Below are 23,626 nucleotides of genomic sequence, written 5' to 3' on the forward strand. Positions count from 1 at the left end.
GTTTTCTCCATATAATGCAAATCCTTTGCACTTAGCATATGGCACAAATCAGTCAGATGTTGCAAAGTATTTAATAGAACATGGAGCTGACTTGAGTGCAATAGATGCTGATGGGAAGAAACCTCAACAGTACCAACTACACAGTGAAGAAAGTAGATATAGTAGACTTTCAAAAACTTTGATTAAGCGCACAAAAATATTCAACAAATTTGTATCTAAAGAGCGTATTTGCTTTGAGGAATTCTGTAACATAGGGATTCCTGATCACGAAGCAGTCAATCTCACCTTTGAAAAATTTCCTGAGTTAAATGACAAAGTCATCCATACCAACCCACTTGACCTGGTAGCTATCCCAACTATGAACAAGCTCAACCGTTACATCACTGATATGGCACCATCTTATTATTCTATTGGGTTGGGACTTGATATACCTAATAACAAACTGAAGTTGATTAAGAGTGATCCCAGTTTGGCTGATATTCAGGAGAAGTGTCATAAAATGTTAGAAGTATGGCTTGAAACTGACACCTCAGCTAGCTGGAAGAAACTATGCGATGCTCTAGAAGATCCTGAAGTGGGATTGTGTGCTCTTGCTGAACAGATAAAATACATGTCAACACTCACTGACTTTGCAACATAGTATTCTTGTGTTTTGGATATATCTATAATACATTGCATATGCATAAGGCACTCTCCATACATGCATGCACATTCATAATGCATCTTCATTCATTTCTTTAATAATTTAACTGTGGTTGTCTTCACAGATTTTTACACTAGTGTTTTCATGCAATGCTGAATGCTTTGCTTGGTAAAATTGGTTGAGATGAGATACTATAGACCAGCATCAAAACATCATATTGAGGTTTTGACTTGGAAAATAATGTTGATATGAATATACTCGGGCTACATCCACCAGGTGTTTAAAGGTGTTCTAACTTTCTTGTACATGAACTTGTGCATAAAGGCAGCCTGATTGGATGACTACTCTAATTTAATTGCTTTACAGAATTGCGGTATAGCCATACACATACAGAAATCTTGTGCTTGCAGGGAACATACAATTCGACCATCTGACACTCGCCTCAACCATCTGACACTCTCCTTTCGCCGGAACCGAATACTCGGTCCCAACCACCTGACAGTTCCCTGCCTTCAACAGATGTTCAGTCCCATTCTGTGGCTGCTTCACAATCCCAAACTACTAGCTCATCTCACACACCCGAGGGATTAGACAGTTCACCTACATATACACTTCCAGAATTCACCCCTGCCTCAGAAGTTTCATTTACATGGGGTTCCTCAAGATTTTTTGTCACTGCTTGGAAGCCACCTATCAAGAATATGTACATTGGTGAAGTAATTGTTTTTCTATTCCTAATGGTAATGTTGGCAAGAGATTTGTGTTGGATCCGAGTTAGCAAGACTGTTTAGAGCTGCAGGTGAGGGTTCATCATTGGAGAGTGTTGCTTTGAAGGCAGTTTTCACTTTAGCTCTTCAAAAACCCTCTTGTAAACCTAAGAATAAAGATTATACTTGCAGGTGGACCTTCTGGATTGGATGCTTATGGGTGGCGACGATTATGTACTTGTTTTAAGTCAGCTTCAGATGAGCTTTGCTGTTCCATTGCTGTGTTGGCAAGGCGTCTCTGTACATCATTTGTAGATCCTTCAATTATTTCTCCCCTTGTGGCTTGTAGATTGATCGCTCTAGACAAAAATCCTGGTGTTAGGCTGATTGGAGTAGGGGAAGTTGTAAGACATATTATTGCTAAAGCAATCTTGTCTATTATTGGCCTGGATGTTCACCGTGCAGCTGGCCCTTTACAGTTGTGTGCTGGGCAAATGTCAGGAGTGGAAGCTACAATTCATTCTATGAGAATTGTTTTTACTGATGATGGGTCAGAAGGTGTGTTGCTTGTTGATGCTAGTAATGCATTCAATTCCCTCAACCGTGCTGTAGCCCTTTGTAACATTCAGTATATTTGTCCAACCTTTTCTACTATCTTGATTAATACATATCGGTCCCCTAGGCCTGCTGCCCTGTTTGTGGATGGTGATGTTCTCTACTCCAATGAAGGTGCCACTCAGGGAGATCCTTTGGCTATGCTTTTTTACGCTTTGGCAACCATCCCTCCCATACAAAGATTGCCCAATTCAGTGATTCAAGCTTGGTATGCTGATGATGCTAGTGCATGTGGAAGACCATCTAATTTACAGTTGTGGTGGGACCAGGTTTCTCAGTTAGGGCCTCAGTTTGGTTATTTCCCAATGCAGGGAAAACTTGGATGGTTGTGAAGGAGCAGTTCTTAGATCTCGTTTGTCAGGTGTTCTCAGACACATGTGTTAATATTACAGCTGATGGTAGGCCTTATCTAGGAGCCACTATTGGGTCTCAATCTTATGTTGCTAATTATGTCTCTGGTAAAGTTTCCTCTTGGGTGGATGAGCTAGAAGTCTTGGCTTTGTTTGCAATTACACAGCCTCACACTGCCTTTGCTGCATTTTCTCGTGTTCTCATTAGTAAGTGGTTATTTATTGCTAGAACTGTTCCAAGTGTTAGTTATCTTTTTCAGCCTCTAGAGAATTGTGTTCGCCACCACTTTATACTACATCTGTTACTGGACGTTTATCTCCTGGTGATTTTGAGAGATTTGTTTGCTCTCCCTGTTAGAATGGGAGGACTGGGCATTTCTAATGACAACCTTTTCGTCATCTACTGAGTTCCCTGCTTCTGATGAAATAACTCGGCCCCTACAATCAGTGATTCTTTCTCAAGCTTCTACCTATGTTGATGATGTTAGGAATGCTCAGATCTCAGTTAAGTCAAAGATCAAGCGTTTAAAGTCTGTATCTACATGATTTGATCTACTTGACCAGGCACCCTCCGGTTTGAAGAGATCTGTTGAGTTGGCCTCTGAGAAGGGAGTGTCTAGCTGGCTCACAGTTCTTCCTTGGCAGGAACATGGTTTTGCCTTACATAAGACTGGTTTTCATGATGCTATCGCACTTAGATATGGGTGGGATCCTGCCAGGGTTCCCCAGCATTGCTCCTGTGGTGCTAAGTTTGCTATAGAACACTCTTTTTCCTGTCCTAAAGGAGGCTTTCCTTCAATAAGACACAATTAGATCTGTGACCTCACTGCTAATCTTCTGACTGAGGTGGGCCATGAGGTACAAGTGGAACCTCACCTCCAGCCTATCACTGGAGAGCAATTTCCCCCTAGGAGTTGCAGAATGATTACTGGGGGTATAGGGGTTGAAACCTTGACATTAAGAAATGTTCTCAGTCTCACAACTGCCTATCTAGGTCTCATGGAGAGAGGTCGCAAATCCTAAAATTCCACAATGACCCCAACACCACTAAGCGAGACAAGGACAGTTGGGCATTTGCTTCCCCAGTTTACACCAGGTACCCATTGATGTTACAGCTGGGTGGGCTGCTTCCCCAGTTGACACCAGGCCACCAGGTTCCCATTTAAACAGCTGGGTAGACTGGAGCAATGTGAGTAAAGTTTCTTGCTCAACAACAACACCAAAATGGCTCAACAACAACAACAATAACAACACCAAAATGGCTCAACCGGGAATAGAACCTGGGACCTTTCAATTACCAGGCCGATGCCGTAACCACTAGGCTATGCTGCCTCACACACACACACACACACACACACACACACACACACACACACACACACACACACACACACACACACACACACACACACACACACACACACACACACACACACACACACACACACACACACACACACACACACACATTGCCAGACAGTGTGCTAAAAAATTGTAAAGGTTATATATATATATTGTACTGTGTCATCATTACAACAAAAAAAACTATACCAAATTTGTTCACGTGCAATCATGATAATTTAACACCAGCCTCAACTATTGTGAAAGATCTCAATCAATAGTAACTCAACCATGCAATGTATGTCATATAATAATTCTATAACTTCATTAATAGTGTCCAGTGTCCACCTCATTATAGTGGTCATATGCATGTTATAGAGGTTTTCTTATAGCCAATTCTTTATGGCTATACCTGCACCACTCCCAGTGAATTTTCACAAATTAATAATAGGTCCCCTAATTTTTGTTGAGCAGATCGAGTAGCACATTTATATGTATCACAGATTTGAGGAGAGCCTGAAGTAAGTATTTGCAATCATTTCCAGAAACTTGTAGGAACCCTGTGGGTATGGTCTTCAGGAGTACTGGAACATAACTATTGGATAAATTGTACTGGGAACATCTACCTAAATAATACAACAGTTTTGTGATTCATACAAAGTCAATAATAGTTAACACATCATAAAAGCAACTCTCGTGAATTGATAGTCTTTGTGCACTACATGCTAATAAAAAAAAAACACGATGATGTGAGCCACTAGCTATAGGATTACTATAGCTACAAATAACTTTCTGATGAGTTGGGTAACAAGATCCTTAATACAGCAGTAAAATCCTGTGTATTTCATTGAGAATGACAACAGCTAGAGGCATACTTTTCCAGCCATATATAGGATCTATCGTATTGCATGAGGAGGCACGTACCTGTCCTTGTCAAGTCATGTGTATAATTATGCTTGTAGTAAAGTGATGTGAATAAACCAGAAGAATTAGGAAGTGAGCATATGAGATGCATAGCAGCAGATACACAACATGACACAAGTGTACATTTCCTAATTCCTGAAAGCATCTAGATATTTTAACATGCATAAAATTGTGGTGAACTAAGCTGCAAATAACTATGATTTAAATAGCTGAAATTATTATCAGCAGAGTTGCTTATAATTATCACGATGATATAATACCACAATAAGTATATAAATTAGTGTGAATCCATATAAAGTGCTGACAAATGTAGCAGCTCATATTTGATGTCACGTGATGTTCAACTACTAATATGATCGATCGTCGCCGATTCTACCTAGCTGTGAAGAAAGTTGAGAAATAGCTTTTATCAATATTCCGAGGGTCTGGCAGCATGGCTACGCCCCTGTTGTGTGTAGTCTCGTCCTCGCAGACCCATTCTCCGGGGTGGCGCTTATCGATCAGAGATTATAAGCGCCCCCTCCGAAAGGGTCTGGTGAAATACCCGTACCATTTTTGTCCGAGAAATCGCCAACTCTGGCGAGTGATAATTGGTGTTTAATACTTACACAAGATTTTACAAAAGGTGACGATTAAACAGTATTTATCATTTTATGGCTGCGCAGTACAGACTTTACAAAAGCAAAGCTTACCTCAAATCGTCACCTTAAACACCAATTATCACTCGCCAGAGTTGGCGATTTCTCGGACAAAAATGGTATGGGCATTTCACCAGACCCTTTCGGAGGGGACGCTTATAATCTCTAATCGATAAGCGCCACCCCGGAGAATGGGTCTGTGAGGACGAGACTATGTTGTGTGATAGCATCCGGTACAAAAAAAAACCAGGTGATTCCAATCCCGTGTTAGTCTCGTGCCCAGACCGCTTTTTTTCTTTTTGTGTGGGGGCGCTTTTCTGTGGGGGCCGAGTCCCCACAGAAAAGCCCCCACACAAAAAGAAAAAAAAAGCTGTCTGGGCACGAGACTAACCCCGTGTGATGAAAAGAAAAGAATCCCCCACCCAAGCACAAAGCGGTCTGGGCACGAAAAGAATAGTGACATACTTGCTGTGGACAATGCCAAGTGCATGGAAGAAGTTATATATCATCTGTATCTTTGTGATATTATTTAAACAAGGTATGCATTATCAGTACTACAGTTATTCGCGGCTTGATCACGGCGAATGTCACGCCTGGGCGTCTGGTGACATATCTTTGTATATGCCTTTTGTGTACCCATGTCTTGACAAAATGGATAATCTAATGTGGTGGCAACATGCTTTTGCTAAAACAAACATTCAAGCCGCATAACAGCATAACTAGAAGTGTTACTTTGAAAATCGCCGCTTGCTAGGGTTTCCAGGCCAACTCAAAACAGGAAGCCTGGTAGTTAGCTATTTAAGATGAACCATAATGGATAAGATATGGGGTTTTCACTGCAAAATAGGGAGATACCTCTTTTCATTGTTTCTCACACAGATTTCAGTGTGGGGCAGTTACTATAACTCAATACTTGTTACTACTAATACTACGTATGCACAGCTATTATTTCAGCCAAGAACTATTACAGTTACATATTACCCAAAGTAACTAATATTACTTTGTGTGCATAGCCCTAAGCTGTCATGTGTGCAACTACCACCTTGACATGATCATGTTTTGGACAATGCGTAAATCTTGTATAATTGCATGTATTCAAGGAAAGAATTATGTATATGTTAAAGCATAGCCACGAGTGCTATTTGAAAAATAAAGTACGAGGCGTGCGGCCGAGATGCTAATAAAGCACGAGGCGAAGCCGAGTGCTTTATTGGCATCGAGGCCAAGCGCCGAGTACTTTATTTTTCTTATAGCACGAGCAAGGCTATGCTTTAAATGATTTATGGAACTTTCTAGTCGTGTAGCTTCACCATACACTAGGACTTGTAATTAACAAGCGTTGCACGAACTATTAGCAGCCTGAATGCACACAAACTAGTTTAACAAAGTAACTCACGCGTATTTCACCATAGTTTGGCATAGTAGACGTTCATTGCGTCTTTTGGCAGGTTTTGCTCGCAACCCACAATCGATTCTATTGTGAGTCACATGGTGAAGTATTTCCGTGATATCTCCAGGACTTGTTCGTTTACATTAACAAACGTAACAGCAACGTTACCTTCTCCCGCCCATCATCGAAGCATTTAGGTATGTCTATAAAAGCAATCCAGTGGTAGAACTCGTATTGGCTGGGGTGATTGATCACTCAGCGCGGCGAGGCTATCAGCCTTCACCGGCTTGGGTGATTAGTCGTACTGGCGCGAGCCCCATAGGCTATTAGCCTACAATAAGGCATGTGGGCAACTGTGCCACAAAGTACTTTATTGCACCGCAAAGAGTGCTTTATTGAACGAATAAAGCACTCTTTGAGGTGCAATAAAGCACTGTTTGTGGTCAATGAAGCAGTTGGCTGGCTGAGAGTGTACTTTATGAAATTTAAAGTACACCTTTTCCTTTGATCTCGCCCACGCAAAGTTCTATAATAATAATTAATATACCTAATCATGTACTCACGTATGAGGTATATGTACAATGACCTGTCAGTAAATGGCTAGGCGTTACTCAGTGAATTAGTAACTTCATTATTTTGTAGTAATTTTTCATTACTTAGGTAGTGAGTTACGGGTCTGAAACCAAGCAAAAATTGCCTACAAGATTTCGAAATCTTTAGATTTTACCCAAGATTTCAAGATTCTGGTGAAGATTTCAAAAGATTTCAAGACTACATTATCATGTAATATCAGGTATCCGACAATGTCCAGAAATTTTAAAGATTTCAGATTTCGATTCCAGAGATTTCTAGTAAAGATTTCAAGATCAACCTACGAGATTTCCAGCTTATTTCAGACCTCTCGCATTTGTAACTATAGTAACTTGAGTTATATTACTAATAGTTTATTTTGTTATAACTTAGTTACCACAAAAGGTAATATTACATAACACATTACATAATGGTAACACATTACCCTTCCCCGAATACTGCTGACCTTACGATAAACAAGTCCTATTTCATTAAACTGTCTTTTGCTTTCAATATTGGTGTATGTAACCAAAAGTGGTCACATGACCAACAATCCCACAGCAGCTATGTTGATGCATTCTAATTGTAGAAGTACCTAAAAATACAATTATTTTTTCAATAGGCTGTCTATTATTAGATTTTTGGTCACATGACCACTTTTGGATGTTTACATGTATTAAAATTACGTATGCTAATATCAAATGCTACAAACAATTCGATAATGAATTAGCACTTGTTTGCTTTATCTTAAAAGCCTGAAAATTACCAGAAACTGTAATATCAAATTTTGAATGAAAAACCTATTTATGTGTGAAAAAGGTTACACTCAAACTTCTTGCTCCAGGAAGTATACATTATACCTGAATAACTAATTGTATGTTGCTCTTCTTTGAAGTTTATTGTTCTAACAAGATGACCTTTACATGGGTGGCTAGGGGATGAGACTAGGTAGATAGTTATGAACACTTGTATGCCTGTAGCTCACGTACGTACAGGCATACTTTAATAACTGGACCTTCTTGGGTTATTGCCACACAATCATAGTGAATTGGATAAAAAGCACTCTGATTGTTATTGGCATTTTTGTCCTGCCATTTCATTAATAAGCCCCTATTGATGGTTCAGGTTTGCAAATGTCAACAACCATTCGAAGGATCTGGTATGGAATTAGCTACGGGCATCTCCAAACTGATTTTGCTACACTTAACAGCATAATGACACTAACTTTATATTCTCCTCTCTCACCCTCATTAGTGTCATACTATGAAAACAATGTATCAACTATAAAAGTACAAAGTGTAGTCCATAAGGAGTATTGCTGGTTATTCACTTCACTTTCTTGCAATTCCTAGTTGTTTACACCATAGCTGCATAATAAAGATTAATAACGTCATGGGCTGGAACCCCTCCCCTCTTAATGTCATTAGGATGGTGAGCATTTTGGGGATGCTAATCTTGCTTGGTTAAATATGCCACTTTTCCTCCACGCAGCATTTATCATCTGGTCTGGCCATGCTAGACTAAATAGCTAGTTACTGTTGTAGGGCTGTATATATGTTAGCACTGTTTAGTATGGATTGCCTTAATAGTGAACAGTGCTTGCCAAATGTTGCCTCACCCTAGAAATATCAAAAGTGTCTTAACAGAATAGTCTTAGAGTATCTGATATCAAATATATATTTAACGAAGCCCAGTACATGTACTAGTATTGAAGTTGAAAAGGCACTGAAACCCAATTTTTGGTCTGCCTGGCTAGAGGCTGAACAACGCATCATACAGCCACCATTTTTTTTTGACACAATACGTTATGTGTGAAATGTGTATTTGAGGTTTCAACGATTATCTTCCCTCTGTGCCTTGCCTTCCTTTAATCTTCAGATCATCTTCATAAAATGAAACCATATTGAGGCAATAATTTTCTGTATCAACACCTTCTATATCACCATTAAAGCTGTGCTTTAAGAGGTATTAATAACTGGTAGACACTGTACCTTCACAACAGGACCTTTTAAGAACTAGCTGGACCAATCCCAATTGAGCAACATAACCCTCTAAATCTAGCTGGACCAATAACATTGAGAAACACTGTACCTATAGCGATTGATCATTAAACTTTATTGGTGGCATGGTGAAAAACAAGGCAAGTTATGACCACACCACTTAAATATCATGTATAGTTTGAGGCCCACTCAAGATACTATAATAAAGAAAAGTCAGCCAGTCACCCTAATACAACAGCCACGTTTGATATTGTAATGAAACAGTCACATCTGTAATGAGCTAGTGATCTTATGTCCAGACCCTATTTCCTCAGGAGTGGTGCTTATCCATGACAAATATATATAAGTGCTGCCCCCCTCTTAGGAAGAGTCTGGTTGTCTGCCCATCCCAAATTTACACATTTTGTGAGTCTTTTGTGGAATTGGGTACTGATGCACCATGGACGATAGATATCCGCAATGATGTTTTTGACGACTTACTGACATAACTAAATGACTGTGCTAGTGTGGGATTTGTACAGGGAGGTATTGGGCAAGGCTAGGCACCAGCCTATTATGCTTTTAATTTTGCCTATTATGCTATGCTGCAGTGCTCAAATATTTTGTATACTATGCTCATATTGATGCTCAAATTTTTCTGCTGTTCCCATGTTTTGTTACTTTCTAATGGATAATGATAACTTTGGTTTATGAACAACTGATTAAATGTAAAAGTTAATGCTCGTTGTGCATAAAGAATCTAATCAAAAACAGTCAAACTGTAAAAAAAGGTGCAGCCCCCAAAAGGGCCATGGTGAAAAAAGATGTGAAATCCAATGTGGCCAAGAAATGGTTGTGATGGTAGGTTAATTGTTAAATTTTACAATTTTTGTGCCGCTTTGTCTTGGCACCAAATTCACCTGAATTGTCGTTATTAAAATTTAACCATTAACCTACCATCACAGCCATTTCTTGGCCGCCACCTTGGATTTCACATCTTTTTTCACCATGGCCTTTTTGGGGGCCGCACCTTTTTTTACAGCTTGGCTGTTTTAGATTAGATATCACTTCTTTTTGTACTGCAAAGCCGGCCAATGGCTGGCTTTGGGGCCCTTTTAACCCCTGTGTTTTTTTTTTCTTTACCACAGGAAGAAGAAAAGAACTTAAAGAAGATTTTTAATACTTCAATTATTTTTGATTTTATTAGCAAATATACAAATTATATACATATATTTATTACATGCCCATTATTCCCCACAGGATATTTTTTTGCAGCTGATCTCTGTACTGGATGACTTGAAATGTAGCTGAACTATATATACAGGATGGTTTCTTTGTAGCTGAACTCTCTACAAGGTGACCCCTTCTAGCTGGTCTCTTTACAGGGTGATTTGTTTCTAGCTGAACTCTCTACAGGTGATTTGTTTGCAGCTAAACTCTCTACATGGTAGTTTCTTTTTAGCTGAACTCTCTACATGATGGTTTCTTTGTAGCTGAACTCTCTACAAGGTGACTTCTTCCAGCTGATCTCTCCACAGGGTGATTTGTTTCTAGCTGAACTCTCTACAGGTGATTTGTTTGCAGCTAAACTCTCTACATGGTGGTTTCTTTGTAGCTGAACTCTCTACATGATGGTTTCTTTGTAGCTGAACTTTATACAAGGTAACTTCTTCTCTACAGGGTGATTTGTTGTAGTTGAATTCTCTATAGGGTGGTTTGTTTGAGGCTGAACTCTCTACATGGCGGTTTCTTTGTAGCTGAACTCTCTACAGAGTGATTTGTTTGCAGCTGAACTCTCTACATGATGGTTTCTTTGTAACTGAACACTCTACAAGGTGACTTCTTCTAGCTGATCTTTCTACAGGGTGAATTGTTTGTAGCTGAACGCTCTACATGATGGTTTCTTTGTAGCTGAACTCTCTACAAGGTGACTTCTTCTAGCTGATCACTCTACAGGGGGATTTGTTTGTAGCTGAACTCTCTACAAGTAATTTATTTGCAGCTGAACTCTTTATGTGGTGGTTTCTTTGTAGCTGAACTCTCTACAAGGTGACCTCTTCTAGCTGATCTCTCTACAGGGTGATTTGTTTCTAGCTGAGCTCTCTACAGGTGATTTTTTGCAGCTAAACGCTCTACATGGTGGTTTCTTTGTAGCTGAACTCTCTACATGATGGTTTTTTGTAGCTGAACTCTTTACAAGGTGACTCTTTCTAGCTGAACTCTCTATGGGGTAATTTCTTTGTAGCTGAACTCTCTACATGATGGTTTTTTTGTAGCTGAACTCTCCGCGAGGTAACTTCTTCTAGCTGATCTTTCTACTGGGTGATTTGTTTGCAGCTGAACTCTCTACATGGTGGTTTCTTTGTTGCTGAACTCTCTACAAGGTGAATTCTTCTACCTGATCTCTCTACAGGGTAATTTGTTTGTAACTGAACTCTGTACAAGGTGCGTTTTTGTAGGTGATCTCACTGCAGGTTGATTTGTTTGTAGCTGAACTCACTAAATGGTGATTTGCTTGTAGCTGAACTCCCTGCATTGTGTCTAGTTTCTAGCTGATCTCTCTACAGGGTGATTTGTTTGTAGCTGACCTCTCGAAAAGTTGATTTGTGTGTAGCTGATCTCTCTGCAGGTTGATTTATTGGTAGCCGATCTCTCTACAGGGTAATTTGTTTGTAGCTGAACTCTCTGTAAGGTGATTTGTTTGTAGCTGATCTCTCTACAGGGTGATTTGTTAGTAGCTGATCTCTCTACAAGTTGATTTGTATGTAGCTGATCTTTCTGCAGGTTGATTTGTTTGTAGCCGATCTCTTTACAGGGTAATATGTTTGTAGCTGAACTCTCTATAAGGTGATTTGTTTGTAGCTGATCTCTCTGCAGGATGATTTGTTTTAGCTGATCTCTCTATAGGGTGATTTGCTTGTAGCTAAACTCCTTACATTGTGTCTAGTTTCTAGCTGATGTCTCTACAGGGTGATTTTTTGTAGCTGAACTCTCTACAGGGTTATTTGTTTCTAGCTTATCTCTCTACAGGTTGATTTGATCTCTCTACAAGCTGATTTGTTTGTAGCTGATCTCTCTGCAGGTTGATTTGTTTCTAAATAATCTCTCTACAAGTTGATTTGTTTGTTGCTGATCGCTCTAAAGGTTGATTTGTTTGTAGCTGAACTCTCTGCAAAGTGTTTTGTTTGTAGTTGATCTCTCTACAATGTGATTTTTTGTAGCTGACCTCTCTTCAGGGTGATTTGTTTCTAGCTGATCGCTCTACAGGTTGATTTGTTTGTAGCTGAACTCTCTACAGGGTGATTTGCTTGTAGCTGAACTCCTTACATTGTGTATAGTTTCTAGCTAATCTCTCTACAAGGTAATTTGTTTGTAGCTGATCTCTCTACAAGTTGATTTGTGTGTAGCTGATCTCTCTGCAGGTTGATTTGTTTGTAGCCGATCTCTCTACAGGGTAATTTGTTTGTAGCTGAACTCTCTATAAGGTGATTTGTTTGTAGCTGATCTCTCTGCAGATTGATTTGTTTAGCTGAACTCTCTACAGGGTGATTGCTTGTAGCTGAACTCCTTGCATTGTGTCTAGTTTCTAGCTGATGTCTCTACAGGGTGATTTTTTGTAGCTGAACTCTCTACAGGATTATTTGTTTCTAGCTTATCTCTCTGCAGGTTGATTTGTGTGTAACTGATCTCTCTACAAGCTGATTTGTTTGTAGCTGATCTCTCTGCAGGTTTGTTTCTAGTTGATCTCTCTACAAGTTGATTTGTTTGTTGCTGAACTCTCTGCAAAGTGTTTTGTTTGTAGCTGATCTCTCTACAGGGTAATTTGTTTGTAGCTGAACTCTCTCCACAGTGACTTGTGTGTAGCTGAATTCTCTAGAGAGTGACTTAATTGTAGCTGAATTCTCTACAGGGTGCATGACTTGTTTAAGGCTGAACTCTCTTCAGTGTGACTTGTAATGTTCTGAATCTCTACAGTGATATATTTGTAGCTTAACTCTCCACAGGGTGACTATGAAGATTATTCCAGCTATACACCGATTTTCAGCTCATTGCTCTAAGCGGTTTGCCTAGTAGGCGTGAAAACTAATACTTTTTTATTCATAAAAATCGATCGCGTAATTGTGACACAGGTTGGGTTTTGTGTCATATCTCCATGGTCTTTATCTCGATTCCTTTCAAACCACCAAAAGGCACTCCTACGATGGGTACTCCATCTACATAGCAATTTTCAACTCATTCCATGAAGCGGTTTACCCTGTATGCGTGACAACAAATCGATCTTGTTTTACGCGAATAATCGGTCATAACTCCTGAACCATCCATCGGATTTGCACCAAATATAATGCTAGGATTCGCCTTTGGACTTCCTTTCTGTGTGCCAAATTTCAAGGCAATCGGAGTACGCGTATGCGTTTTATAGCAATTTTTTCGAGTGTGCGAAAACACGAAGAAAAAAAATTAAAACTTTGGCAGCTCGTATCTCGGAAACGGCTGGAGCGATTTCCTTCCAATTTGGAATGTAGACTCCCTTGGCTGGCGGGCAACTCTGTAGCAAATTTGGTTCCAATCGGATAAGGGATCACCGAGATACAAAGTTGTGAAAATAACGTTTTCTTTCTTCCTGTCAATATGCTCACGGTGTGGCACGCCGGCTTCTTGGTCCGCACGACACACTACCGTGTGTCTTGATTTGGCTGCATTATAAACTATAATCTAATCCAAAATAGCCAAGCTGTAAATAAAGAGTGCTGCCCCCCAAAAGGCCAGGGTGAAAAAGATGTGAAATCCAAGGTGGTGGCCAAGAAATGACTGTGATGGTAAGTTTGAATGGCAAAAATTGTAATTACAACAATTCAGGTGAATAGGAGGAGGCAACGCAAATTCACCTGAATTGTCATATTTAAATTTTTGCCATTAACCTACCATCACAGCCATTTCTTGACTGCCACTTTGGATTTCACATCTTTTTTCACCCTGGCCTTTTTGTGGGCCGTACTCTTTTTTATAGCTTGGCTGTTTTGGTTTAGATATGACTTCTTTTTGTATTGCAAGCCACAAAGCCAACCATAAACTGGCTTTGGTGCTTCCTTTTAACTTGTTTTTTTCTTTACTGCAGGAATTGTGGAACAAAAGAAGCAATTGTGTGTACAACTTTTTGTCTGATTTTAAAAGTGTATACTATCACAGTACAGGGGCAGATCCAGGACCTGGCAAGGCGCACAAACAGGCTAAGTTGTAGGTGGTTGGGGAGAGCCAGATTCTCTTGTTATAATTAGTTGCTGCATTTTTGAAGCAGGAAATAATCACCTCTTTAGTATCTCACTGTTGATTTGTTTGCCATTTTGGCCTTTGCAAGACGGTTGTGATGTCTTAAAAGCTGTCTAAGGCTCTGAATGTCTTGTATAACAGCAACACATTAATTATTTTTAGAGGCGCTTAGTACGCACGAAGGTACTGGGTAACAAGTTCACAGTTAATTTGACTTTGGTTCGCTTTGTTTTCAGGTGAATTTGTAATAAATGCTAGTAAAATGTGCATATTTTCATGAATTTTATAGCTAAACTGATCTTGGCCTGACATAAAGTTCAGTATTTAATAACTAGAAGCATGGCTGGCTCCCGCCACAGGTGAGGGGGTGGGGGGGGTGCATTTGCCCCAAATGCCCCATCCTGGATCCACCATTGCTGTAGGTAATAAGGTGACTTCTTATACATAACTGAACTGTAGCTGAAACTCTCATTGTTTATAACTGAACTTTTTTTAGGGTGACTTGTTTCTAGCTGAACTCTCTACATGGTGATTTGTTTCCAGCACATATTTCTACAAGATGATTTGTTTGTAGTTGATTCTCTATTGGTTAACTTGTTTCTAGACGAACTATCTACTGGGTGACGTGGTCCTAACTGATCTCTCTACATGGTAATTTGTTTCCAGCACATATTTCTACTGGGTGACTTGTTTGTAGCTGATCTCTATAGAGTAACTTGTACCGTATTCCTATAAATATAAGCTGAGAGAAATTTTCACGAGTTGAATTTTCGTGTTAAAATTTTTTCACCTGTGTCCTCAAGCAACAAAAAATTTTTTAACAATGAATTACGTAACTTTATTAATTCTATACAGCCTTTTTTCGAGGCCTTTTTTGTATACAGGAGAAACAGAATGACAAGCAGCAAAACTGAATTGTGGCGTCTCCATTCCATAGAGGCTGCACCCCAGATTCAGTGTCACAAGTCAAGCAATGGATTGGAGTGGAATTGCTGTAGCTAGAAGTTCATTCATTGTAACTTGCATAATTTGTACTTACTACATTTAGTTTGTCCTGTAGTAGTTGTCTATCCAACACGGAGTCAGATTGCATCATTCGAGGCATCATTACCAATGTGCGGCGAAATAGATGAAGCGGACAGCTCCTCTCTCCTAGGAAGAGGGTGGCCTTTGTTTTTAAAAGACCGCAGTGACTTTGATCCAGGTGGCCAGAAAGCAGTTAACCAAATTCATTCAACTTCTTGAATATTACGTTGGTAAAATTTTTCATGTTATTAATTTTCGTCGGATGCTAGCTTTGACGAAATATTTTTAATGATTTATAAATAATTATAGAACTACAGTATCTAGCTGATCTCTACAGAGTGACCTGTTTCTAGCTGAGCTCTCTACAGGGTGATTTGTTTGTAGCTGATCTCTCTACTGGATGACTTGATCCTAACTGATCTCACTACATGGTGATTTGTTTCCAGCACATATACTGGATGAAGCTGATCTCTACAGGGGTGGCTTGTTTCTAGCTTATCTCTCTACAGGGTGATTTGTTTCTAGCTGATCTCTATACGGGTTACTTGTTTCTAACTGATCTCTCTTCAGGGTGACTGCTCTATTAGAGTATCTCGCACTTGCTACACTTTCATGTTGTAACTTTGTGGCTTTAAGGCTGATTCTTCTACACCATTGAAGAACTTTTCTAAGATGATTACTGCATCTGTACAGCGATTTGCAAAGCATTACTCCAAAACGGTTTTTGTGGTAGACATGGCAAGTAGTCATTTTTTATTAGCTAATCTCGATTGCAGAATTGTTACACACTGTTGGTTTTTTCATTGTATCTTCGTGGTTTTAGCTCGATTTCTTTCAAACCACAAAAGGTTTGAGGTTCAATAGTTAACCTATTCACCCACCGATTTTCAGCTTCTTCCCATAAGCGGTTTACCATGTAGGTGTGACAACATATTGGTGTTATTTTCGTGAATAATTGCTAATAACTCCTTTACTGTTTATCATATTTCAGACAAACTTGGTACCAAGATGTGCTTTTATACCCTCCCCCCCCCCTTCCGTGTGCCAATTTCAAGGTAATCGAATATGGCGTTCACATGTTATGGCAGTTTTTGTAAGTGTGCGAAAAGAGGGAGAAAAACAAAGAAACTAAGTTAATTTTTGGAGTCGCACATCTCGGGAACGTTTGAAGCGATTTTGCTCAAATTTGGTATATGGAGTACTGAAGTTGCACAGCAAAATTCGTAATGTTTTGTAAAGGCAGCACAGAGCTACAGAGGTGCAAAAATCGCATTTTCTTTCCGGCTTCCTATCAATATACTAATGGTGTCGCGTGCTGGCTTCTTGGCTGCACAACACACTACCATGTGTCTTGATGATAGTCGTGTCAAATAACTACGTTTCACTGCCATATCGGCGGCATCAACTGTTCTGTCCAGCTTTTTCAGAGGCATGCATTTTTGCTTACAGTACGACATGCCTATTATGCTAGCATCATGGGTGGTGGGGGGGGGGCTGAGGCCCCCCCTCAGAATGGTATCACACCAAAATCATCCTTCTTAGAGTGGGGCTGAAAACCATGATAAAGATTGATATACTCTAGTAGAATGCTCAAATCCCCCAATAGATCAGCCAAGGCCTTCAGAAAATGTGTTCCTAAAAGTAGCTTTAAAAAGAAAAACTGAAAAAGTTGCCTACAACGGGAATCAAACCAGGTACTTCTTATTTTAAGAGTTGGTGTCTTACCACTGTATCATGTGTTTCCAGATGGCTTTAGGTTGTTTTGTACTGCTTATAAATGCTATATGTCCATTAACCCTGTAGTCAACAGCTGAAAGCTTTGCCAAAAAAGTTTTTAACTGGAAAATAGACTAAAAGTTGGTGTTTTAGTTAAAATACTTGTAATTGTACCTATAAAATTGCTATAAATTAATTTTGGTGAACTTTGAAACATTGTGAAAGCTAAAATGGCTACAGCTTCTGGGGGGCTGTGCCCCCAGACCCCCTGCTGCCAGAAGCTCTATGCTCCAGTCAGCCTCCCCTCATATCAACTACTTCCCCTACCACTGGCTAGCATTATGCTTGAAATTATTCCAGCATAACAGGCTGATGCCTAGGCAAGGCAGCCTTTCACTAGGATAGCTTTATAAATCAAAAAATAGTAAAGGTACAGTAAAGGATATAGAATAATACAACAGCCTGTATTTTGTATATGTATTCAATAATTTCAGTCTGCTTTCCTTGTCAGTGCTCATTTTGCATCTTTGCCTTACATTAGCCTAGCCGGGGCAGATTGGAAATCAAATGTAGCTAGCTCTACATTTGCATCTTCTTACTTTTATTATCTCCTAGTTCCATTTGTAAAAACTGCAAACATTATTTCTATTACAGTGGATCCTCAGTATAGCTTTGTTCTTATAGTTAGCCAGAAGTGTTCAGATAAGTGAAAATGTTCAGATAACTGAAGTCCATTGATGTATATACAGAGCTTCGTTCAACTACTCTAATAGAACAGTCATTTACTGTAATACAATGCGCACTGATGACAAAATACTCTAATAGAACAGTCAATTTAGTGTTCAGATAATCGAAGTGTTCGGATAACTGAGGTTCAAATAAGCGAGAATCCACTGTACTTTATACCAAAGTCTCTAAAGCCTTTCGCACTGCTATAATAATTTTGATATCATTTGTACTTGCAGAAGACTTCTCTGACTGCTTAGAAGTTGTTTAACTTCAGTTAGTCTTTGACAAAAGTCATTGATTTTTCAGAACAAAATGGTATATATGAGCAGATGACCAAGGGATGGGGAGTCCTTATAATCTCTAATTGATAAGCACTACCCCCCAAAGAGACTTGTCATCACTTGCATGAATTTTAAGCCCACAGCCATAGCAAATTTGAATTATTTGATTTTAGGTCATGTGAACATAATTAATATTTATGAAAGAGGGAGGCACAGCCAAAAAACAATAGATCTGACACCAACTGGAATCCAATGCAAGTGACAAATCAATTGGCATCCAAGTTGTAATCCAAAGTGATAACACTTTTATCACTAAGGTACAGCTAGCCCTCTCCAAAAAAATCATGAATCATACAAAATCGAGATACTCTAACAGAGCAGTCAGTCAAATACTCTAATAGAATAGTCACCACATATAGAAATGCAAGTAGTTTTGTGTATGCCATTTTTTAGGTCCATAATCTGTGGCTAGCTGAACTATAGTTGGTATGTGTTTACCTGAGCCCCCGCAAAATATAGTAATATCAAAGGGGGAACACATGTTCACTTCCAACGGTTTTATACTGGAACAACCATTTTTTCATGTTGTAAACATGTTTGTGTGTCCCTACTAAATGCACGGGATATTTTAAAACCTCTTAACTCACTTGTTCCTGCCTGTATCAAAGCACTTTTTTGACTATTAGTTCCAGCATTTAAAGGGCTTCACAGTGCTGGGCAGTTGGCCCATGTAACAAGAGTTATTAATAAGAAACGAGGCCTCAGATGAACGCAAACAGGCTATACTCATGACTGTCACTTATCCCTATACAACTCTTGATCAACATAGTCCACTTAGAAAGCAAATGTTTGTGCATAAACCCACTTCACATCAAAATTATAGTCCTGAATTATATGAAATATCTGTAGCTTCTCCCCCTGCTCCATATACCTACTACCTCGATGTACCCCCTTGCCAAACCCTGGATCCACCCCTGTGTTAGATACAATCATTATTATTACTCTATTGTAGTTCATCATCAGCTACCCAAATCTTTCAAACATCACACAAGGCATCCATTTACTCACATAGTAATAGCGCTTCTAATACTGTACAGTCATCATTACTTATTGATCTACATTTCGAATACTATATACATGTATATATGATATAATCAAAGTAATCACCCCTTTTGATTTGAAGTTGAATGTGAAGTGGTAACCATACAGAATATATGTAATATATGAATCATTAGTGCAGCTACAAGGTAGAAATGATGAGAAATTGCTCATACAACTTCTCACATGCGTTTGCACAAGTATTCCTATTGTAGTGTGGCTATGAATATATTGTTGTTGTCCATGTTGCACTGAGTATGGTGTGCATGTAAATTTCATTAAACTTTTGTCTGATTTCAATTTAATACACCCACATTATACTCTTGAACTGCAAAGGTCTTGTGTACTGCAAAATAAAGTGCTTTGTGATCTAGCTACAGTGATGATGTATCTTTTAAAGGTGATTCTCAGAATCTGCGTTTGAAGGATGGTAAGGCTTCTAGCCGGGGCAGATTGGAAGCCAAACACAATGGAGAATGGGGAACTGTGTGTAGCACGAACTTTAACCAAAATGCTGCAACTGTTGCTTGTACAGAGTTGGGATTTGCCAGTGTTTTTAAAGCATCAATATTATTATCATTTCCTGGTGGCCCAACTGGTGGAAGAATTTGGTTGGATAATGTTCAGTGCAGTGGTAATGAGTCATCATTATTTGATTGTGACCATAATGATTGGGGTGACATATCATCAAGCTGTAGTCATGAAGATGATGTTGGAATCAATTGTCACAGTAATTTATATGTATGAGCAATATCCACAATGACGTTTCAGTTACGTTTTGTGTGTATCTATGATGTCACAAAACAAAATGGCTGCTGCAGTGTGGAGACTTTGTACTGGGAGGTATTGGGAGTAGGGATACAACAATATGGGTAAACTCCATATTGCGTATTGTTTTCAAAAATATTGCAATATATTGTTGTATTGCAATATTTGAATACAATGTTGACATGTGGTAAAGTGAATGTTACAATTGTTTAAATGGCCCATATCTGTATGCTGAGGTACAGCAGACGGTATACCCCCAGGTCAAGCAACCATAATCAAACACATTTACGAGTAGCTAGGCTAGTAGTACTGTATTATCAGTGTTATATGTTCAGGGTATAGCTTCTGGTCATCAATAAATCATCAATTATTACTTTCTGGTGCCTTTGGTGCTTTTGGTACTGGGTAATTATCCATAAACCACAGCTTTGCAGTATATTGCAATACAGCAATGAAAATATTGTATTGTATTGTGGTAGAAAATATTGCACTATATCGATATATTGTAATTGTTGCATCCCTAATTGGGAGAAATAGTGTTCCCTATGCTAGCGTTTATAAATTTGAAAAGGGCAAAGGTGAGGTATATAGTATATAATGCAATACAAATAAGCCTGTTTGTGTCCGAATTAAATAAATTTTCAGTCTGCTTTCCTCATTGGAGCGCATTTTACACTGTCACAGTACATGTACTACTTCTTACCTTTATTATCTCGTGGTTCCATGTGTAAAACACTACAGACAACATTCGTTTCGAATACTGTGTGCCAAAGTCTCTGAAGCCCCCGCACTAACATGGCCATTTTGTCATATATGACATCAAATTTTGTAATTGCAACGTCAAGGGACGTCATTGTGGATATCGCTCATAATGTAAACATATAATCTGTGCATGTAATGTTAACCATAATATGTAATTTTTGAGGTATGTAATTTTTGTGAATTGAGGATTTTTTGTGGTTTTATTTCCAAATGGCTCAGATGACACAGTAATTGTATACTATTTGGAGAAGACTCAGTGTCGCATATCAATGGTATTAGGCCTGGTTTCCTAGAATTACAGCTAGTTAGTCGTTAGGATACGAAGCACGTGCGTTACTGTGCATGCGTGAGGTATCCCAATAAAACTGCCACATTTTCACACTTTAGGCCATTTGATAACAAGCCAAGTGCATGAAAGTTAAAGACATGGGTGGGCGGGATCATTGATATGCTTGACTCACCTTTTTCAAATAGCGTGCAATCACTACATGATCTGAGCCATTTGGAAATTATATTTCAGAAGGCTCAGTCTCGCATATCAATGGTGTTGCTTGTAGCTCACAACCAATGAACTGAATTTGGAAGGTGGAGACGAGTACAGTACTAAGTCACATATATGCACCACAATATATATATACACACAGAATATTTAATAATCAACCTATGTCTAACTATCCCTGCAATATAACATGGCTCAGCCATAAGAGGGATCACGGCTGAAACAGTAGTAGAATTTTCTGAAACTGATTTTGTACTCCAATCAGCTGTCTTCAATATATCTCCAGTGGTAATCCCAGAGTCAGCAGCTGCTGAGGATGAAGCCCTTCCCGTGGAGTGTGCTGTAAAAACTGTCATATCAATTCCCACCATCATAAGGACCTCTTTTAACCACCTAGCAATGGTGCACAGAGTTACAGGGTTATGAGGCTTGACAATACCTAAAAATAGTTGATTGCTTCCCTTTCTCAAAGGTGCTTTTACCTAGGTATAATGATATAGTGTCTCAGTCCACTGGGCAGAGTTGTTTACTGTCAGGAAAACTGGAAAAATAATAGTCAGTGGTTTACTCTGTCGTGACCACTTGGCCAGAGTGGAAGGTAGAATTACTACACCCTCAGGCTTGAACTGACAATTGTCCAGTTGAAGAGCTGCCAAATCAGCGGAGTGGGATAGTGCAGCCAATGACATCAGCATTACCAGTTTGAATGTTAATAACTTAAGTGATAGCGAAGCAGTGTCACTCCATAGTAGAATATGATCAAGAACCACCTGCACATTCCAGGTACGTGCGTATTTAGGCAGTGGTGGCCTTGCATGGAAAGACTCTTTGAGGTGTCTGGCCACTAGGAGGTGTTTTCCCAAATCAATGTCATCAACTTTGTCATGAACACTGGAAATTGCTGATCTGTAAGCATTAAGTGACTTGGTCTGGTACCCTCGCAAGTGTAGCTAGCTCTGCAAAAAATAGCTACATCAGACCTGAAATGGGATCACAACCCCATTCAGTACACCAGCCCAATCATTTTTTGAAGTGGGAACCATAGGATCGCAATGTGTTGCTCCTCCAGGATGCAAGGGGGAGCTCCTTAGCTTCGTTAGAAAGGTTTGCACCTCCAAACGTCTGCCAGAGATAGACCACACGGCTAACTGTGGCAGGAACTCCATCTGAACACTGTGGGGTAGTATCTGAAACATGTCCCAGTTGTGTCGGGTAGTTGAACAGCATTCCCAGTAGGACTGGATACCATGATTGCCCCTTCCACACTGGAGCTACCAGAATTACTTGAGCTTGCTGGCTCCTCACCTGTGAAAAAGCTCTACCAACTAGACACCACAGAGGATTTGCATATCCCTTCAGTGGACCTCACTGTTGCTGAAAGCGTCTGTGGCTTCCACTAACAGGTCCAGTCTCCAGCTGAAGAATCGTAGCAGTTGATTGGACAGACAAGATGCAAATAGGTCCACCTCCAACAGACCCCACTGAAGAATTATCTTTCTGAATAACTCGGGGGTGTTGGCTCCAGTCCATTCGGTTTGTCCAAGTCCTGGACTCAGCATCTGCCATGCAGTTGGTAATCCCTGGGATGTGTTCTGCCACAAGGATAATGTTCTTGGATAGAGCCCACATCCATAGCTCCTTTGCAAGTTGTGTCAACAGTGGGGAGACTGTCCCCCCCCCCCACCCCCACCCCAAGTTATTGATGTATGCTACAGCCATCTGAATGTCGAACTGTAGCAGTACTGACACTACTGTGTGATCCTTCAAGAAGGACCGTACTGCCAAAGTTGCTGCAAACAACTCCAAGCAGTTATATGCATTTCCTGTTCTACCTGGCTCCAGGGTCCCCCGTTCCTGGTGCCATTGCACACTACTCTCCATCCCTGCAGTGATGCATCTAAACCAGGGCTTTGCCATTCCATTGAGCGAGTCTCTCCTGCTATTACTGTAGTTCTTCCCTGGCTGGAAACGACAGGTCGATGGATGCACTGTAGTCTTGATTGCTGTTGCTCAATACCTACTGTAGATCCCCTTGAGGAAACGATAAAACAAGGGAGCTGGGAGGACTGCTTCTATTACTTGAGCCAGTTGTCACCTGATCTTTCTGCTGGATCTGGCTTACTTCCATCCTGATGTGGTGGAGCTTCTACCCTGACAGGCCCAAATGTAATATAGTAGAGTGCACCCAGAGGCCCAGGAATACTTTGTTGGGTGGGGGAGGTCAGTGACTTGGGAACATTGATAATGAACCCCAGCCCTGTCAACAGGTAAAGCAGTGCTTCGAGATGAAGTGTCACCTGCTCTGCCATCAGGAGTATGTCG

General features: G+C 39.8%; 1 protein-coding gene across 2 annotated transcripts in view; it reads left to right on the forward strand.

Moving 5' to 3' along the window:
* Positions 1-5,596: 5,596 nt before the first annotated feature.
* The window catches only part of LOC136252845 (scavenger receptor cysteine-rich type 1 protein M130-like), a 38,976-nt gene continuing 20,946 nt past the window's right edge, over positions 5,597-23,626 (forward strand). For both annotated transcript variants that reach the window (XR_010699792.1, XM_066045423.1), the window contains exons 1-2: positions 5,597-5,756; positions 19,676-20,005. Coding sequence is in view for 1 of the 2 variants with exons in the window: in XM_066045423.1 (XP_065901495.1) it covers positions 5,618-5,756; positions 19,676-20,005 (469 nt within the window). In the remaining variant the exon portion in view is untranslated. The remainder of the gene's footprint in view (positions 5,757-19,675; positions 20,006-23,626) is intronic.

This window comes from Dysidea avara, chromosome 4 (genome assembly GCF_963678975.1).
Source record: "Dysidea avara chromosome 4, odDysAvar1.4, whole genome shotgun sequence".
NCBI lineage: Eukaryota > Metazoa > Porifera > Demospongiae > Dictyoceratida > Dysideidae > Dysidea > Dysidea avara.